Source organism: Carex rostrata, chromosome 20, assembly GCF_964058835.1.
Source record: "Carex rostrata chromosome 20, lpCarRost1.2, whole genome shotgun sequence".
Classification (NCBI taxonomy): Eukaryota; Viridiplantae; Streptophyta; class Magnoliopsida; order Poales; family Cyperaceae; genus Carex; species Carex rostrata.
In genome coordinates this window covers 6,326,911-6,347,867 of record NC_135937.1, presented here as the reverse complement: position 1 = coordinate 6,347,867, position 20,957 = coordinate 6,326,911, and the positions used below count along the sequence as shown (strand labels likewise).

General features: G+C 34.6%; 3 protein-coding genes across 9 annotated transcripts; all 3 read left to right on the top strand.

Annotated features, from left to right (window-relative positions):
- Positions 1 to 1,314: 1,314 nt before the first annotated feature.
- On the top strand, positions 1,315 to 4,814 carry LOC144572685 (uncharacterized). The gene is made up of 2 exons (XM_078322346.1): positions 1,315 to 1,707; positions 4,281 to 4,814. The coding sequence occupies exons 1-2, from the start codon at positions 1,453 to 1,455 to the stop codon at positions 4,506 to 4,508; spliced, it is 483 nt and encodes a 160-aa protein (XP_078178472.1). The 5' UTR covers positions 1,315 to 1,452; the 3' UTR covers positions 4,509 to 4,814.
- A 1,674-nt stretch (positions 4,815 to 6,488) lies between these two features.
- LOC144572832 (uncharacterized) lies at positions 6,489 to 6,951 on the top strand. The gene has a single exon (XM_078322508.1). The coding sequence runs from the start codon at positions 6,489 to 6,491 to the stop codon at positions 6,897 to 6,899; it is 411 nt and encodes a 136-aa protein (XP_078178634.1). The 3' UTR covers positions 6,900 to 6,951.
- Positions 6,952 to 9,965: 3,014 nt separating this feature from the next.
- Positions 9,966 to 15,115, top strand: LOC144572596 (uncharacterized). Of its 7 annotated transcripts, none has more exons than XM_078322233.1 (6): positions 9,967 to 10,669; positions 11,111 to 11,151; positions 11,824 to 11,895; positions 13,761 to 13,827; positions 13,927 to 13,997; positions 14,201 to 15,115. In XM_078322233.1, the coding sequence occupies exons 5-6, from the start codon at positions 13,929 to 13,931 to the stop codon at positions 14,975 to 14,977; spliced, it is 846 nt and encodes a 281-aa protein (XP_078178359.1). In that variant the 5' UTR covers positions 9,967 to 10,669; positions 11,111 to 11,151; positions 11,824 to 11,895; positions 13,761 to 13,827; positions 13,927 to 13,928; the 3' UTR covers positions 14,978 to 15,115. The 7 variants fall into 7 exon arrangements, with proteins under 7 accessions (XP_078178361.1, XP_078178359.1, XP_078178360.1 ...); XM_078322234.1 differs by having other exon boundaries at positions 11,104 to 11,151; positions 11,824 to 11,893; XM_078322232.1 differs by having other exon boundaries at positions 11,104 to 11,151; positions 13,761 to 13,821.
- Positions 15,116 to 20,957: the final 5,842 nt, after the last annotated feature.

Below are 20,957 nucleotides of genomic sequence, written 5' to 3'. Positions count from 1 at the left end.
AAAAATGTAAAATTTGGTCTCCAAACACATATTATTATGGAGAACAAGATGAACGGTTCGGATCGACCGTTAGGAATTGAAAACTCGAATATAGAGCCGTAGCACGGTGCCAAATCGTAATATGCATAGTACCATAGACTCACTCAAATAATTATATTTTGAGGGAACTTTCTTGGTCCTTTCACACACACACACACACACAAAACTAAGAACATGTCAATGAAATTTGAAAGACTCAAAGACTGCATTGTGTCCTTTATGAATTCTTAAAAACCAGCAAATTTTATCTAATAAATTTGTCGCCTTAATGAAATAATTAGACATTATTATGTAAATAAGACCTAACATAAAAGCTTGCAAATTTTGTTGAGATGAAGCAGGTTTTACAATATATGTTTTTCATTCGACAGGTTATATATATAGAACATCTCCTAGTTCAAAGACATTGAACTAAATATAATGAAATCTTTTTCACTAATAAATCGTTGACATAATATTATAATTTTAGGCTTGATTTTTATAGTGGTAGCTATCATTGATTTTTTTTTTTTTTTTTTTTTAAAGATCAGAAAATAAACTTCTAAAGCCATTCTGTCAGATGGGCTTAGATGCCATATTTTACAACAATAAAAGCCCAAATCGTAATACTCTTTTTTTTAAATCTAATAAAAAAAGCCCACCAAAACTAAATACCTTTTAAAACAAGCACCACTAAACACATTTCGTAGTTTGGAATTGGGACCTCCTAACAACCAGAATTCACATCCTCTGAGATATCTCATATGTTGCGTGACTTTTTGGAAAATCTCAACCGTTAAATACGCTATGCACGAATCGCAATACATAAAAATACTGCTCCTACGCTATCCCCGAATAGGAACCGGACACGTCGGTCACGCAAAATATGAGATATCTCAGAGGATACGCACTAACAACCAGGAGTCCTTCTATTTGATCGCTATTAAAAGTTACACCTCTTAATGAATTCATTTCATCTGCGGTAACAGAAATTTTGAGTTTGCATTAGGACCATCCAAATCTGAACCGGATTGGTCAAAATTATGATCGAACGGTCCAGATCAAAACTCAAATATTCTGTTACCTCAGAGAATGCAGACTCCCTCTTGATTGCATAACTAAATTAGTTATACCAAGATCTCTTTTCAGAGCAAATAAATGAACTAATCATTAAATTATTTTCTTTTACTTTACCGAGTTTAATTTTATTATTTAGGGGTTTTTTTCACTGGAATCTGAAAACAAACTTCTTTATTTATTTATATTATTTTATGTTAAGCATAGGCCAGACAAACTAACACGGAACCTTCCCCTTCCATTGCAAAGCATCTCCAATCAAAACCTCAACTAGAACTTACTTCTTCTCTAACATAGCCGTTGAGATTCGAGTCGATCTTCAAATCGTGCTACCCACGCGCATCTTCTTTCGATCCGATGGGATTTCTCCGCAAGCTAACCGGGCTTTTGGGCATAGGTCGTGACGACGCTGCCGCCGCTACGCACGGCGACGATCTCGCCGGAGATGGTGTCTCAGATGGCGGTTCCACGGCGGAGAAGTTAGCTTCGGCGACGCCACCTCTAGGGACTAGGAGAGGGTTCAGTGTGCAAGTGCCTGTACCTGTACCTGTGGATCGGGCCGTGGTGGGACCTGTGCTTGCGCCTTGTAGCATCGACGAAGGAACTGTTCAGGTAATTGCAAAATTGTTCTAATTAATTTGATTAAAGGTTTTCGATGTGGAGATGTCACCTCAAACGGAGCATAATTTTGGTGGAATTGGTTGATTTTTGGGTTATGCAGTAGAAGATTTGTCGCAAACTATTGGTAATTTTGCTAGAACGTCTACCAAAGTATCATGTCCTTTTGTAACTATCTACTAGTGCTTCCTATTAACTCATTTTTTTTTCTTTTGAGGGGGGTTTATTGAGAGTTTCTCTTAGTACTTTGTAGAGTTGGTTTTTTTAAAAGATAATAAAATTACCGCAATTTGTTTCACAATAGGATAGTACATTGTAGTGTTGGTTGGGATGTATACGTTTCTGTTTTTATAAATAGAAACTGGTGACTTAAAGTTGCTCCTCGCATCTTAGATTGTACTGAATTGAGGCGGGGATTCGTCCATGCACAAAAAAAACAAGATCATGTTTTTTAAATTATTGGCAATATTTGTAAATTTGTTTCTCTTATTGGTTGACTGCAGTTTTGTCTTGTGGGTATTGGTTTAAAAATTGGGTACTGAAGCTTTTCTCTTTTAGAATCTTAAAATTAGGTCTAGCTTTATTTTAAGGTTTTGAACCCTGAGATATTTTTAGATACTTTTGGAAAACTATAATTTGACTGCTGTTCATTAAGCAACAAATTGGTGATTCATATCGATCTAAGGGATAACCTGAAAAGTTGTCCTTCAATGTTTCCCAAATATTTATGGATAAGAATAACTGGTAAAGCAAAAGGACATTTTGTACAAGATATTAGTGTGTTATGCAAAATACACCTTTTGCTTATTGGTTAACAAATCCGTAAATATAATGGTGTTTTAATTCGATCAAACAGTGACAATTTTATCTAACATTTCATCTATTTGAACCACACTTTGCTTATAATAAGTTCATATTATAGAAGTTCACCATCTTAGTTTTCTTGGCGGGGATCTCTTTCAATTTGGCCTTACAGAATGAACCAATATTAGATTTATTATTGGTATTTAATTGAAAATGGTCGTTCACTTGATATTACCCTAGTAGCTGAAATAGATTTTCCATTATACTGTATGTCATGTGAGCCTTTTTACTTCTAAAAGTCAACCTGTTGTTCTCGACTTGGTTGACAATTCTTAATTTGCTTGGGCCTATCCTATGACCCAACACGTCACCATTCCTTCTGGGCTGGCTTGGGTTTCAATTACAACTTGACTTGGGATGCATGAAGATTATAATTACTACTATAATTTATATCTGTGTTCGATCAAATTTAGTTCAGAGTGTGTGTGTTTACATAACCTATTTAACCTGAATGATCTAAATCAGCAAAAAAAAATCCAGGCAAATCTAAAATCAATTTTACCTGAATCAGTCCACATCATTAATTCCTGATTCTTAGTCAACATCATTAATTCCTTCTATTTTGTGAGTTTTATATTTCAAGTCATGCATAATTGTACTTGGAAGATATCAATAAGCTATATAAAGTTGGTAGTTCTTGATGACAATGATATATCTAGAAGGTTATGAAATTTTGTAAACCAAATTCAACAAATAATATTTGGGTAATTGTTTCAGGAAGTCTGTCTCAGACCTATTAGTACTCTATGTGGGTGCATATAGTTATATTGTGTTCCTAAATAAACAACACTGGAATTCAGATCAATTCGATCTAATTCCCTGTGTTTGGCTCAATTGCTATTTTTCAAGTTCTTAGGGTATAATAGAAAAGTGTAAAAGAGAGTCAGAAAGACAGAACAGATGATTTTCTTTGTATATTCGATAGTTTGTACATTGTCTTCGTAGCTAATTATAGCCTTTGCAAAGAGTTCACAGTGAATCAAGAATTACTAACTATACAATGAATGAAAATTAATCTGTTCAGAATCTGTTCTTCACTGTTATGTCTTTTCCCCATTTCACTCCTCTCCATTACTTTTCTTCTTTTTCTATTCGGTTGGGCTGTGTCTTGTTACTGGAGAGCGTCCCCGATCTGTTAAATTTGCTGGTCCTCTTCTTGCCTTCTTTACTTTACCGGCCCAACATCAGCCTGTAATTGCCTTCTCTCTCGGTCTCTCCCTCCTCGCTTGTTGTCTTTTCAAACTTCGCTTCAATGTCTCCTCCCAAATCCGTGCACGCCATCACTGACATGTTCCCTCTCTTTTCGTTCATTGCTATAAACCTTTATGATTAGGTCAAGGAGTTAATCTTATCTACCAAAAGAATTGCTAGCTACTTATTATCCAGCCTGTATCATCTCATTCAATTAATTAGATGATTTTTCATTTTATGAGACTATCTGGATTAATTTAGTCTTTGGTCTTGTGTGCTTTTGGTATGTGTGATATCAGTATACATGAAATATGGTGCATGCTATATATAAAAAAAAACCGGTGAAAGAATAAAATAGCAGCATATGCTGTCAATTATGCTATGGTTTTCACTGTTTGGGTCTAATTTTGGTACAAAAGGCAAACCATGCAACTTGTCATTCTTTTATTTTTTTTGCCCTTTATTTTAAATCTGACATATTTCTTACTGCGTGTCTGTTGCTCTCAAAATAGGGTTTCCGCTGGTACACTAGGCGTCTACGAATTGATGAAGATGGTGATGTGGCTGATGAGTTCCTAGAAGAGGTGACAGTGGCTAATGAACAATTTGCCAATCCACCCCAATTTCAGACAAAATACAACACAAGACCTACTGCTCTTTCCATGAGAAGACAGACTGTTATAAGAGATGGTAACATTTTACAAAGCCTTGATTATGGAAATGAGCTTAAGTGGGTATGACATGTGGGGCCTAGGTGTAGAATTGTTTATTTTTTGTGATGGGCATGACATGATCGGATTTTGGGACAATGTTTGGGATTGATATTAGCCTAATCTTGCCTGTATAGCAGAAACATGTTATTTCATGGCAGGCTGTGATCTTCATGCCCCTTTTTTTTGTGATGATGCTACCTTGTAACTACTTAATTATCCAGATTTAGTAGATATATTTTGTTTTGTTAAAAATATATATTTGTGTTGTATTGTTAATCCCTTGTACATTGTTATCCTACGTAAGAATTCCACTTGAAAGCATGTCTGTTTGACCATTTATGATGTAATGTAATATTTTGGGCAGTTCTGTTTAGTTCTATCATTCGGTCGATTTTGGTATAAATTTATGTCCTCTCATTCTAAGAAGAGGGTTCAAATGCCTTTTTGTGCCTCCATCTTTCTCCATTATTTTCAAAGTTCAAACAATCGATCCGAACCGCTCAACCTAACCTCCATACTAAAATATGTTTGGAGACCAAATTTTATATTTTTAGGAATTTTTTTACTATTTTTTTAAATAGGTACAAAAATATTGTTTTTAAATGGTTCAGATTTACTGATTTTGTACCTATCTAAAAAAATAGTAAAAAAATTTCTAAAAATATAAAATTTGGTCTCCAAACATATTTTAGTATAGAGGTTAGGTTGAGCGGTTCGGATCGACTGTTTGAACTTTGAAAATAATGGAGAGAGATGGAGGCATGATGGAGGCACAAAAACATGACGGCATTTGAACCCTCCTCAAGAAGAAACAGTAAAATGCATTTATGGGCTTCTAATTAGGGTTTGGCTGTAAGTTTGGATATAGTTTTGGTTGGTAAAAGTATGTTGTTACTGCCCTCTAATTTCATTACAGGCTAAAATGAATACATGAGCAATTAGAGTGGGGAAAATGGCACAGTAAAGCCGGCTCTGTCACGGAACGGCACGACACGTGTGTCAATTACATGTTGTGACTCGTGTGTTCCGTGCCGTAACCATCTTTTGAAACTTTGGCATGTGAAAAATCTAGTCACAGCATGTATAAGCTTAGACTGAGTTAAACAGTTATAGATGAAGTATAATTTCAAGTTTTTAAGAGGAGCAAAACTAGTATAAGCTTAGACTTATCAAAAGATTGTGAGTTTAACTTACAAAAGTAAGATCGGTTTGAAATGATAAAGTTTAACAGTTGATTTTGATCCACTTAAACGAGGCAAATGTTTACATTCCAATTTTTTAATTTTACGAATTTGTCTTGTATAAAATCAAGCGGTTGAAAATAATTGAACAATGAAATGCTCCACAATATATACTTCTTTATTTAACTTCTTGAACATAAATCTAACTTAAAAACAAATGAAATATTCTTTGCTCATCAAATGAATCAAGATCAACCTTAGAATTTATTTTTGAAACCGATTAAACTCACAAATTCTTGACGAGCTTTGACATTAGTTTTTCCTCTTTTAAAAGAATATAAATAGAGACAGAAACCTGAAAATTGTACAGCACATGCAGTTTACGTAGGTATTACATAGACAGTAAGACAGACAACTGAGACAAGCATGAGACACTTCTCCTTTTGCCATTCGCTTTAGCACTCAGCCACTCACGCGTGAATTCAATAGCAGCTTTTACTTTTCACACATTATGGGCAAATGTCTAAAGAAAGAAAAAATTAGGGATGGTTCAATTTTAGTAATTCTCAGCATAACAAGGAACAATTACCATGATGCAACTAAACAAAACGGATAAAGATATTGACAGAGCTAGTTGGACTTCAAGCAGCACACAACTAATTCAGACAGTCTATAAATAATGCGCTGCATAAAGCCAAAATAGCTCTGTCAATATTTTTACCCAAGCAAAACACAATGCAAAACCCCCTTGCATCTAGTATATATAGGCTCTTGACTCTTGCAATTGCTACCAGAAAAGATACATAAAAAATAGTACATTACTATCATGATGACCTCTCCTCTAATTTTTACCCTTCTCTTCGTTGCCACTTCCTCATTTTTCGTATCAGCCACGACATCACCACCGGCCTCACTTGCCATGTTAGAACCAACAAAACTATTCTTCCTCCCTCCACCAGGGAACATTGTTCCGAAAATTGAGAAATGTTGGCCGTCAATCGTGAAGGTGGAAGGATGTGCGGCCGATCTCCTCTCGTCTTTTGCAAATTTTCATGTCAACATTACCAGTGACTGTTGTGATGCTGTTGTTTCCTTTGGAGATGAGTGCTTTATTGCTGTCTTTACAAACTTTCCATTTAATCCTTTGTTTCCACCTCTCCTAAAGGCTTTTTGTAATGCAATATTTGCTGGTGGAAGGAACTGTAATAAGATCAGTCCCCCTCCTCCTGTTGCTTAAAATTAACTAGATCCAGTGAGCTTGTAGGTTAGTTTATTTTGTCTGATTCTGATCATATGTTTCTTCAATTTGTTGTGTGCATCTAGTGGTAGTTTTGGTAAGTGTAAGTGGATTGAGTGTTTTAATTTTTTAAGATGATTAAGAAATAAGCATAGTTATGACAATCTTGGCATGATAAAGTAAATATTTGCAATTTAGAATGGAAAATTTTAATAAAATGACCTACTTGTTAAAACTTAAAACACAGAAAAAGATACCCTCTTTAATATTTATTAACAAACAAGATGTTCTTGTGAGATCCAAATTTCCCCCTCCATTATCCTCCCTCTCATTTAATCCCAATCAAAGAAATGTTTTGTACTTGTATCAACAATTTTTATATCAGAATACCAACGAGGCATTATAAGAGAATTCCATTTCATGGGTCACTTAGTTGAAGTGATAACATGTAATGATTAAAACGTATGTATATATTCTGAGAGGCGAATCCAAGATTTTTGTCAGAGAGGGACAACAAAATAACGAATCGTATTTGAATAGTTAATCGGATTTAAATCCACTAGCTAATTGGATACTAGATAAAAGAAATGATGTTCTAATTTCTAATTACCAACGATCTGATTTTTAATTTCCAATACTCTACTTCTAATCCTAATTACCAATTAGAATTCAAAAAATTTATTATAATTTTAATCCCTAAATTTAACATTAATTACAAACCAAAATCTAGAGGGGACAAAGTCGATCCAAACTTATAAATTTATATAAAATTTCAAAATCCTGGGAGGGGAAGTTGACCCCTTGCATTTTAACAAAATTGGATTTCAATCAGCATGTTTCCTTTGAGAGTGTGTTAAGAAACAGTCCAAAGCGTTCATGTTTGACAGTGTGTTACAGAAAGCAGATTAAACCCTGTATTCAATAACTGCAGATAATCAATAACAAGTAGAAACATAAACCAAGCAGTTTCAGATGAAAAAAAAAAAAAAAAATCCATGCCTTCTCCCCCTCTATAAAAGCAAGACATTCCTGCCATCTCCTTTTCACCCTCAGTGAAATCAACATCAAAACAGTAAAAAAAAAAAAAAAACCCCATTAATTCCCCAAAAGAAAAGAAAACAAAAGCTACAAATGGCAATCTCAAACTCAATTCAATCTCTTTCCACTATGTTCTTCCTTCTTGTCGCCACAGCGACAATCATCACGGTCTCAGCATCTGCACCAGCGCAATCACCGACCCCTTCAGACAATGTTCAAACGAATGACGAGAATTTCTCCAACAGGATTCTTCCATTCATAATGGATCCAAATTTGATCAAGGATTGCCTACATGCAATAACAAAGGCCGAAGGTTGCGCGACCGAGCTTCTTTTTTCCTTTGCCACATTGGATTTCCACATTAGCAAAGATTGCTGTGACAGTATCAGTGCCAGTGGAGAGAAGTGCTTCGCCGCAATCTTCCCGAAATTTCCGTATGGCCGGCCTCAGTTCCCTCCGGTCCTGAAGGCCTACTGCAGATTATCTGTTGGCCCTGCCCTGACACGTGCTGCTTAAGATGTCAGAGGATCCGTGTTTGCTGATGTGTACAGGCTGATTGAATAACAATAAAGCTATAAACCAAATTTTGTCTAAGTGTCATACTGTCATGGACTGGAATATGGAAAGTAATTAGTAATCAATACAATGGAGTTTGATTAATTTATGCGGATTTGTGTTTGCAGATATAATTTTGCTTATTGAAGACATGTAGGCCCACTTGTCAGCGCAACGAACTCGACATTATTGTGGTTCAGATTCGTAAGGTCAAAGAGACATTTCTTAATTAATTAAGGGGCCGTTGGATTTATTAAAATTGATATAAGTGTTTTTTTTTATATATGAGGTAATGAAATCATAATATTAAATATATATTGGATTTTACATTTGCAACCTTCTATACAATAAATAATATTTTAGTCAACTATACCATTTTTTGCAATCAATTTTTCAATTAATTGACGGATCACCTTATTTTGTAGAGAACTTTAATAGCAAACAAAGTTAGTGAAGAACAATCGATTTTTAGTTTTAGTCTAGTGATAAAAGGTAACACTTTCTGTGTGAGAAATCGTGAGTTGAAAATTTAGATGAACTGTTCTTAATGGATATTGAACTTTAGAATGCTAGAATTCTATTTTTCTTTCTCTATAAAATGAAGTCTGTAAAAACATTTAATAATAGTCGGCCAAAAAGTAATACTCTATTTAAAGCAATGGAAAACATATTTTTCTTATAGATTAATTATGTATCAATTTGATAAAAATTTCAATATCATTAAATGTCAGATAAAAAAAACCATTAAATATAGAACGTTACAAGTTTCATGTCATTTTTTATGTATACGATATGTATAAAGTATAAAAATATTTTATTCGGCAAATTTAAATTTTTAATTATTTTGGATGATTGTCAACAATGTCAAGGTGGAAAAATTATGTCAGATCTGAGAGACACGTAGATGTAAATAGATAATTTTGTGGTTGTAATAAAAGTAGCAAAAAATATATAATTAAATTATAAAACAAAAGTGCTGCAGAAATTGGAAATTAAATAATTTGACCTTGAGCAAAAAAAGTTGCCAAAACAAGAACCAAAATAAGAAATAAAAATAAAAGGGAAGAAATTGCAAGACATTATAATACCTTAATTTTCAATGCAGAGTGACATCAGCGATGAACAGTGCTACACCTCTGTTTTGCCGTCTGATCATTGAAGAGTGGCCCTGATTGATTCAATCCTACCTCATCCAACGTCATTTACTATACACTGGATATCTCCAGTTGTCCGCCTCGCTTTCTATTCAATTCTAGCATTTAATCGGTTCGCATATTGGGTGGAATTTTCGGCCCAAAACCGACCTATTAGCCTGCCCTGCCGATTTCTGGAATAAAATATGAATGGCTGAGACTAATTCTTACATAATTTAATTGGTTTGATCTGGACCCTTCATATTTTACGTTCGGGGATTTCTGTCCCGACTCTAGTACCCGATTTTTCTCCAAAAAAGAAAAAAATTCCCAAATCGCTGCCTTCGCATCTCTCCATTTCGCAATTGGCCTCCATCTGTTCGCTTTTGATATCTCGCGCGTGCCACGTTGTTAGGTCTCTGCAACGTGGTGCCTCACCGCTCTCACTGCCTTTGCCTCTTCTGTGTTCGTCGGTGTTGCTTCTCGTCAGATTCCCGACCTCAAACTTTCATTCCATTTTCTGCTTCGGACCTGCTTGCTGCTGCCTGGCGCTCAGTCTTGTACTCCACTACTCTTGACGGAGGCCAGGCTTCTGACTGCCATCGATCCTTCCGCCCTCCTAATCAATTTCAGGTGTGTTCATTTCATTCTTTTCCTCAAAGATTTTGCTCTAAAGGTCTCCAATTTAGAATTTTCCTAGGTTTTCATTAATTTTAAGATTCATTTCCAAAAGTACACTCACTAACCTCACATCCAATTAAGGTCGGGACAAGAAAATTCAAAGGCAGGCTCATAAACATTTTGTAGAGTACAATCAGCCGCCAGGCCAGTATCATTACAATTTTCTGCTATACCACTTATACAACTAGCATAAAGAGTTGGACTCACCCAACTGTTCTTCAGTGCTGTCTATTTCCCCAGAATTGCATTTTATACACTAATTTCACTCTCTGGAAAAATTTCCACTACATGAAGTGTGCAAGATGCATAATGGCCGACACAGGAAACATCACCTAAGCATCCAATAGTAAATCTCTAGGCAAGGTGAAATTTTTACTAAATTGCATTTCCACTGTTTTTACTATTTCACTTGTACATTAATTATGTTTGCACATTTCCAAATATTAACAATGGAAGGATATACTAATATGATACCCAGGTGAAACAGACAATACTTGGAATATTTACCATCCATCTTTACTGGTACATGTTAATTGTTTAGACTTTTAGAGGGAATCTTTTACTAGTACATGTTAATTGTTCATACTTTTTTTTTTTCAATTGGGACAATGATCTTGAGGATCACATGGTAGTATGTATAATTAATCTATAAAATATCATTATTGCATCATCTTATGCTTTATGCTTTCCATCACTCTTACTTTCTTTTTATCTCTTTTTATTCCCTTCTCTTTACCCTTGATGATAACAACATGGTTCTCTGTATTTATTAGAATTGAGATGGTCATTTTTTTCAGGAAGCAGTTGCTCTAGAGGTTAAATTCGGTGTCACTGTTATTGACTATGTAATTTTTCCTTCATCACTCTCTCTCTCTCTCTCTCGATACATGTATACAATATACAATATATTGGTTAGGTATAATAAATTTTTTGGTAAACTTGCAATTTTTATATTGTAACACCAAAATATGAAGTGCAAAGTTACAGATTTCAAATCTACAAAATTGGTCTGATTTTCGGTGTGCTCGGTACAAGTCATCAGGTAGATAATTGTGTCGAAACTGTCATTTGATTAACTTAATCTCTCATAGCAATGCATATGACCTTTGCTGAAAGTTTATAGTAAGTTTTTTTGTAAACTTGAAATTTCTATATTGTAGCACCAAAATAGTAAGTGCAAAATTAACCTAATCTCTCATAGCAATGCATACAACTTTTGTTGATAGCTATTTCAAAATCTATATGGTATAATCATGCATGAAAAAATAACAGATAACAAAAAAGAAAAAGGAAAACGTCAGTTCATTGTACTATGCATAGTGCAGTTTGGTTTGTCATATATATCATTTTTTTCCCTCTTTTTGAAGTTCAAATGTTTGATGTGAACTATTAAACAAAAATTCATATGGCAATGCATCTGCAATCTAAAATCTACCTTTCATATAATAATTTTTTTCCCATACCTCTTTCCTTTTTATTTCTTCCCTGATAACAATATGGATTTATGTGTTTTACAGGGTATAGATGGCCATCTTCTTACAGAATCAGCTGCTGTAAAGGGTATATTCGGTGCAATTGCTATTGACAGTGTAATTTTTTTCCTCTTCTTCATCTTTCTCCCTTTATTTACATGTATATAATATATAGGTCAGGTATAATACCTTTTTTTTCAACCGTGCAATATTTATATTTCTTGCTAAAAATGCTAAGTCCGAAATGGAAGCTTTAAATACTTAAAAATTGGCCTGTTTTCGGGGTTGCCAGGTGTCAGTGATGAAGTGTCCAATTGTGTTGCAACTATCACTTGATTAAACTGACTTCTCATAGCAATGCATATAACCTATGCGGACCGCCTCCAATACCTAGAAAATATGAATGCCCTCCTTTGTACTACCCATCTCCATCTGTTACAGCTGCCTAAGCCCAATGAGACTTCTTCATCAGCAAACAGTGTGCAACCCGCAGCCCATGCAGCCGAAGAAAGAACTGGTCCCCCCTGCCAACTCGAGCCAATCTTACTGAGCTTTGAAATGTGAATGGTGTGCCTATCCTCCTATATAAATACTCACTGAAACTAACCAGCCCTAGCACTGTACTTACCCACTACTTTTGTTCCACTCTTTTGTAATCACAACTGCTATCCAGTGGGAAATCAATAAAAAAACCAGTTTCTACTACCTTACTGCCTTATCTTTCCATCTCATCCCTTTCTTTTTCATGTTTTCATTAGATTAAGTAGCTGACATAACTCTCTGATTCAAGAACAAAAATGAAATTTAATTGCAACTCAATTATTAAATAATTTAATTCATTCTGTAATTTAAATTATACAGCCATAACAAATCAGATGCCAAAAAAAGGATTTGATTATTCGATCTTTTAATACTTTCTTTCAACCTTTGATAATTTACATCATAGAAAACCCTTTTTAATTGAATAAAATAAAGGTTAGGGTACACAGAAAAAAACAATTTCATAATAATATAGAATTGTAAAATCGAAAATGGTGACTGTTATTAGTTTGGATTTGTAAAATTTTACTGGCAAATGTTTCAAAGATTGTGCTAACACCATGAATTTCAACCTTAATAAGTTGACAGGGGAAACGTATTAGAACACAACCAAATCAGGGTTGCGGCAACGCCGCAACAGATGCACCCAGTGCATCTCTAAACAAAAATAAAAGGGCCGAAGCCCAATTAAGAAAATAAATTAATAGAAGATAAAATGGAATTAGGTCCAAGCCCAACTAACAAAATATATCAATGGAAGATAAAATGGAAAAGGCCCAAGCAAACACCACCCGCACCACCACCTCTAGGTATAAGCCATACCTCTATATCTCTCTCTCACTCACACACACTCGCTTTTTAATTGGATGATAGATTGGGACGTTCACTAGTGTGTTCTTGGATTTTAATTTCAACTTCCAATTCCTCGCGTTAAAGCCCCAATTAATATGTACCTGTAGCATACTGACATGGTATCAACATTCTATACTGTGTTTCCCAATTGAACTATCAAAAGAATCATGTGGTTCCTTTATTGGTTCCTGTTGTTCAATTGACCTATACATTCTGGTTCACACTGGACCACGACTGGTACACATGCATCTTGTGGTACCGAGATGCACTGGTTGGTTAATCCTGGTACCTATAATTTTTTATATTTTTTTAATATGAGGCTACTAAGCCTGTTTCATTGAAGAAACATAGTTAAATTACATGTTTCTCTCAAGCAAATGTATGTTGCTTGAATAAGATCGTTCTCCTGGTAACCTTGTTACCTAAGGTAAGCAAATTAAAGATCCACCACCAACTATTGCATCCAAAACATAGAAACAAGTTCAACATAGTATGCCAAAAGCAATTAGACTACTGAATCCTATTCTCCTGGTACCAATATTCTATGGATATGTCTATTATGCCCATTCTTACCAGTTGGTATTGTGCAGTATCAGGCTATCAGCAATTGAGGTTGAGTATCTCTGGCACTGAGTATTGCAGCTTACTTTGGTACGGGTCAGTACTGATTCCTGCCAACTCTAATATAGTCATATTTAATGTAAACATTTATTTAGTTTTTCCTACTTTTTGTGTTTTCGTTTAACTGGTTGTTAGGTATGAAGCAACCTCTGGAGATGGAACTCACAAGTCCCTCTGATAAAACGAAGAAACTGCAAAAGAAATCTGTAAGCTGAATATTTGCATCAGTGCTCTTCTTTTTAGAATTTTGCAGATATATCGCTTTGGGAAGATGAAAATAATTTGTCTGTGAACCCAAAGATGTAATCTCCGTCTAAATCTTATATGTGATCTTTTTATGTATAAGAATATGATGCCATATTTTTCTTTGTTTTCTTTATTTTTATCAATTTATCTTTTTTGTTTTCAGGTTTCAACTGAATGTGTACCCAAAATTGCAAAAATCCAGCTCGTAAGCAGTCATCCAGAAGTGTATGGACCATGTGACGATTCATTTCTCCTAGTTGATGCACTCTTGGCCGACCGGTTAAATCTCATTAACCAAAACCCTAAATTTTGTCTAGAGATTGGCTGTGGCTCGGGGTATGTGATAACGTCCCTAGCCTTAATTCTTAGCCAATATAACTCCTCGACTCAATTCTTTGCAACTGACATAAACCTGCATGCAGCTCAAACCACACTCCAGACCTCAGCCAACCATGGTATACATTGTGAAGTTGTGGTGACTGATATTGCCTCGTGCCTCCAAAAACGTCTTCGGAAAAGCATTGATGTGCTGCTGGTCAATCCGCCTTACGTACCAACACCTGAGGATGAAGTTGGTGCAGTTGGTATTGTCTCGTCTTGGGCTGGTGGATTTAATGGCCGAAAGGTCATAGATAGAATCTTAGATGTTGTAGATGAGTTACTATCGACTAATGGGCTAATTTACATGGTCGCGTTGAGTGAAAATGACCCATCTGAGATTTGCCAGGTCATGAGAGAGAAAGGATTTGGGTCAAGGATTGCTTTGCAAAGATCAACCGAGGAAGAGAGGTTATGTGTGATCAAGTTTTGGAGAGAGAAAGAGACTAATGAGGTGGACGGGGAGATAACTGATAATGGGTCGAATTTGAACGGTTGGTTAGGTAGAGTCCCTTTTGTTAATTCGTTGTGGAAGAAGGGTAATGAAGCTAGTAATAGTTAGCATTTTTATTGGTTTTACATAGAGCTGAAGGTCTAGGTTTCATTTATAAAATTCATGAAACATTGCAATTTACTTTTGTACCGTCCAAAATGGTGAACTAAACAAATATTTTTGCAGGGCCTTAAAAACACGTTTCTAATTATTTTCATTTCTTTAAACCCAACTCGGTCGAGTGAGCCACATGCATGTTAGCCAGAGATTTACACAAGCAGTCAGGCAGAAACCTACCTGTGCTAGACACTCTACTGAGAGTCACCGCTATGTGAAGTGAAGTCTCTGTACAGGTAAGGCATAGTGTAGTAAAATTTAATATCCTCGCATAAAAAAAAAATGTAATGTTGCATGAGGGGGTGGCGTGGGGCTGAAATGGCTAATGTCGGAACAGCTAGAACCTACTGAGTACAAGCCTTAGCCACTCAATTTCCCAAGCGTACCAAACAATCGGTAGCCGCAAAAAAAATTCATATGGTATATTTGATACCCTTCAGTTCAGGACCCCCCAATTTGAGCCTTATTGTGCACCACTTATCATTCCTGACCTGCTCTCTACAGCGTGTGCTTCACTTCTGCTGGTACTAGATGCAAATAGGATTGAGGAACACATGCTCTGAAACAATAGTTGAACTTGAACATGCTTTCTGACATCATTATAGGAAATTCAGCTAGTTGTAGTTGCAACAACCTTGTACTTCAATAGGTATGATTAAAGACTGTATTCTCTTTTACAATGCCTTGTGATTGGTACCTTCTTTATAGGTGCTTTGCTTTTTTTGTTACGGGTGTTATAAAAGCAACGGCAACCTCTATAAGTTCGGCATAATGGGCTTAAAAAGTTTGTCTTGCTTCGATCAAAATTTAGGAAAGCAAAAGTGCAAACCTTGTGGATTTTACACATAGGTTTGCAAATTATTTTTTTTAGCATGTCAGTTTTCTAACAAAATTGTCAGGTTATTTCAACAAATGTCGTTCGTTAATTGTGGCAGAACCTTTATATATATATATAAAGAATTCATTGCAGGACCCCTCTGTGTAGAGAGTTTGTATCCTCTACAGTATTGCTTTCGGTCCAATAAGCTGAGAGCATGAGATTAACTTCTAGCCGAGCGATTGGAATTCGGTGCCTATTTAGACACGGTTTGTTTTTCAGATTTGTGTCACAAATTAAAGAACTATATGGTTTTATAATTGTACGTGTGGTATCGAGAGTGATCGAAATTTCTATGTAGAAGGTCACATGTCCGAAACTCAGATAGGAAATTATTTATGGATATTAAATTTGTTGGTGGTTTGACTCCCAACTTAAAATAAAAAAATTGAGATCTCAAATTATGTTATTGTATAGATATTTAGATTAGGGAAAATTTCCGGTATACCCATTCAAATTTTCAAAATAGCCAATATCTCCATTAATACATCATAATATCCAATATACCCATACAAACTTAATTTCCTTGCTCCTATCCCCTTTCATTTATTTTATTTTTTATTTCATTATTTTAAAAATTAAATTGACAATTATATCCCTTTCATTTCAATCCCCCTCTTCTATTTAGCTATTGTACATTCTTCGTTCAGGATGTCAAGCTTCTTCAAGAATCGATTTCCAAGCACCAAAATTTAACAAAAGGAATTTTAAAAAAAAACTAAAACTGATAAGCATACATACCACTTACCTTACAGAAGAATGACATATGGTGTCTCAGATGTTGCTAGAAGATATATAGGTCTTTTTGAATGCAAGAATAAGTTACTTGATCAAGGAATTTCATCAAACAAGTTGTGGGCAATGCAATTATTACTAAAATATATTTGTCCAATGGATCAGAGAAGGTTTGAGTAACAGGGAGAGGATCTTGTTTGGTTGGAGATTAAAGAATGGAGCAGTTACAGTTAGCGGCAGTGGTAAAAATTGCATACATGTTACACAATTTTATTTCAAAAGTGGGAGAAAGACAAGCAGTAATTAAAGCCCGGTGAATAGAAGAACAAAGACTCTTAAAATTAAAGAAGAGCACCAAATTGAATCAAATCGAACACCTTCTGTAAGGTAAGTGGTATATATGCTTATTAGTTTTAGTTTTGTTTAACGAAGAAATAGAAGAGGGGAGGATTGAAATAGAAGGGGCATAATTGTCAATTTATTTTTTAAAATAATGAAATAAAAAATAAAATAAATGAAAGGGGATAGAAGTAAGGAAATTAAGTTTGTATGGATATATTGGATATTATGATGTATTAATGGGGATATTGGCTATTTTAAAATTGTGAATGGGTACAATGGAAATTTTCCGGAAGATCTAATATTGTTCTTTGAAATTCCTCTTAGTTATGGTCGTGGTTTCTGTCTCAAAGCAAGTGATTTTGCTGGATTTAATATCTAAATTTTTGAATACGGATCGAATACGAATCGAATATTATCCATATCGATTTCACCCCTTGAAACACGTGAAGAAAAAATAAAATAAAAGGTGGAATCCCACATTCCCTTAATAAATGTCTGAAAATCAGGTTTGGTGCACCAATGTTATCACAATCGAATCTGACAGCGATCCCGTCAAGATTCGAGTTTGGTTCAATGATTAAATCGTTGAATCAATCGGTATAATTTTAATAGGATAAATATATAGTGAATATACTTTGGATGTATATAATATATATGAATTATAAGCATGTTTAAGTTTTTTTTTTTAAATTACATTGAAAATGAAGAGGAATTTACAAAAATACGGCAACGTGCTATATTATTAATTGCCTATCAGTTTATTAGCATATATAAAAAATTACAAGCAAATATTTTCTTTTATTTTGTTTTCACTTATAGCGGTTATGATTTCCTTTTCAATATTTGTCTATATTGACACTTTATTTATATAATCTGAAACTACACAAGGAAACAAGAAAGATCAATCCAGTATAAAATTATAGTTTATATAACAATAAAAAGCAGTGGGTTTTTATAGATAATTAAATAAAAGTTGGTAGGTTAGACTTTCATTTTTTTATATAAAAAAACATAACAACAAAAAACGGATGTTTATGTTAAACCAATCTGCCAGTTTATTTAAAAACTGGCTGGGACTGCTGGTCCGATATTTTTCCGGTCCAACCACTGATCCAGTCCAGTTCGAATTTAATAACACTCGTCAGTACTCATTTGTTAATTTTGAGTTTCACCAAGAAGGTGCTTGTATATTTATTTTTAGCAATTAATTATTTTATTTTATTGAGGAAAAATAAGGATCAAACCTTCATTTGATTGAATTGATACAATTACATGAGATTTGTATCTCGATTTTAAATAAAATACAAATAGCTCGGTACAGCTGAGCCTATGAAAGAAAATAAAATCTAAGTAGGAAAGAGAAGAGGTAAAGAAATAAGGAAAATGCTAATGCGTAGCATAGAGGTCCTCCGTGCAATGGCTCAATATTTGAGTTTTCAAAATTATAACGGTCGATCTGAACGGTTCAACATCATCTTAAATTTTACATTTTTTTAGATTTTTTTTTTTACTATTTTTTTAGATAGGTAGAAAATCACTTGATTTGAAAATTTTGTACCATTCAGATCAAGTGATTTTCTACCTATCTAAAAAAGTACTAAAAAAATTCTAAAAAATGTAAAATTTGGTTTGCACTTAATTATATTGAACGGTTCGGATCGATCATTAAAATTTTGAAAACTTAAATATTGAGTCATTGCACGGAGGCCCTCTATGCTACACGTAGCATATTAGCATTTTCCAAGAAATAAACAGAACAAGTAGAAAATGATACAAAAGGTGCATCAGTAAATTATTCTAAATAGATAGGATTTTTAACAATGTTTACTGTAAAGACAGATTGACTGTGAGTAGTTTACCTGGTTTCATTTTTTCCCCAATCTACTTTGACTAATCTTTACTTCCATTTTGAAAATTTAATCCTACTAATTTACAATTATAACATTTCTGTTATACTTGGGTACTTCTAGAAGACCAAAACCTTGATCGGTTATCCTTAAAAGCCCATTATTCATTATTCTCTTTTCATTTTTAAAACATAGTCGGCCCAAAAAAGCCCTCAAATGATTTACACAATGAGACTAATCTATAAGCGGGCAATTAAGTTTGCTAAATTAATTTGCAATACAGCTTGAAATAGTAACCAAGTAAATTAAATTATTTCCCAATAGATAAAGATCAAAGGGCTCCTCCTATGTCATCCATGGTTTAGAGGGAGCCAATCGATTGGTTCGGAGTCTCGAGATCTTGTTTTCGGACCATAAAAGATATGGCGATATAGTGTACTATAGCCAGGGGCGGACTCAGGATTTTCATTAGGGGGGGCAAAAAAAATATCGAATTGGGTTTAAATAGCTTATCGGATTTAAACCCATTAACTAATTGGGTACTCGATAAAAAAACAATGTTTTGACTTATATTTTCCAATATCCTGACTTATAATTTATGATCCTATAACTTATAATTAATATTACCAAGGGAAAATTAGTTCTATGCCACCCCAAAATGCTTAAATTAGAAAAATGCCACCTCAAACTTTCTCTTTTGCTAAATGCCACCCCAAATCACATTTATTAAGAAAAATGCCACAAATACTATATTAATCTATAATTTTAACTTAACAATTTACAGTATACATGAACAGACGGAAATAGCCTTGATCTTCATCTCTTCTAACGCGAGGTATTTGCTGAATTTCCTCTGTTTTTTTTTCTAAACACTAATGAAACCTGGTTCATTATTCTCCATCTTCCCGTCTCCCACTTTTCTTTCTCGCACCAAAAACAAAGGAGAAACTCACCTTCGCATGGTCACGGTCCACTGGCGGTGCTCTCCTCTTCACTTTATCCCTGCTCGATCCCACCAGTGGTTCTCTCCTCGTGCCTACTCCGAGACACCCCTTCAAATCTCCTCTCTTAGCATTGCCTTCTCCACCGACACCCACTCCTCTCCTTCTCCAGCGACAATCGCCAAGACTAGTGATTCGGTAAGCCCTTAGAAGTTGTTCTCTCTAATTTTCTTAGAATTCGTACCAAAAACTTCTAATTTTGGAGTGGTTTGGTAAATTTTTTTTTAAATTGGTTTGATATTTAATCTTACGTTTCTGGTGGTTGGTGGTTGGTGGTGCTCAATTTAGACTAGTGTTCAATTTTTACTGATGTTGAATATTTCTTCTTTTCATATTGCTGATTAGACCATATTATTTAGCTAACTTTTTTGTTGATTCAAATTAAAATTGTCATTAATTTAACCTAATGATGTATTAACTATTCTCAAGAACAAGTTTTGTAACTAACAAGCAACTCTCCATTCTTCCGTTTTCTCAATTTTCACCAAATTCCAGATTCTTTGATCTCCAATCAACTCAATTTGAGTTCGATTGGCTGCTGGAATCTAAGATCATAGCATATACACAGACTCAAAGATTATTGGACAGATTCAAAGTTTATTCAAGAGGGAAGATATATGAGTGAAAGTCAGTGGGATTCAAAGTTTATTCAAATATAAGAGGGCAGATATAATGGCCAAATGGATCATTCAGGAAGCCAAGCTATGGAACAAGTACTGTAGGGGTAATGGTACCGGCCGAGTTGTCACTGCTACAGCGACTGGTACCAACGGAGTTGTCACTGGTACAGTGACTGGTACATGAATAACATGTGCTATCTTGTTGGAAGTTTTATTTCCTGTTTTTTGAGGGGTCTAAGGTGATATGAGGTGTTTCTTGTAAACGGTTGTAATTAGACCCGTTAAGCTTTTGACATAGTCCTGGCAGTGAAGACGAAGAGAGGAGACAGTATGGCGGAGACGAAGAGAGGAGACGAACAGAATTCCCCAAATGTATATAATCGGATCCACTAAGGTTTAGGTTGAGGGTATTTTTGGAATATACGAAAATACTACTCAAAATACAACATATTTTGTTTATTTTTTATTACAAATGTATAATAATTTGTGTATTGTAGCATTTTTCTTAAT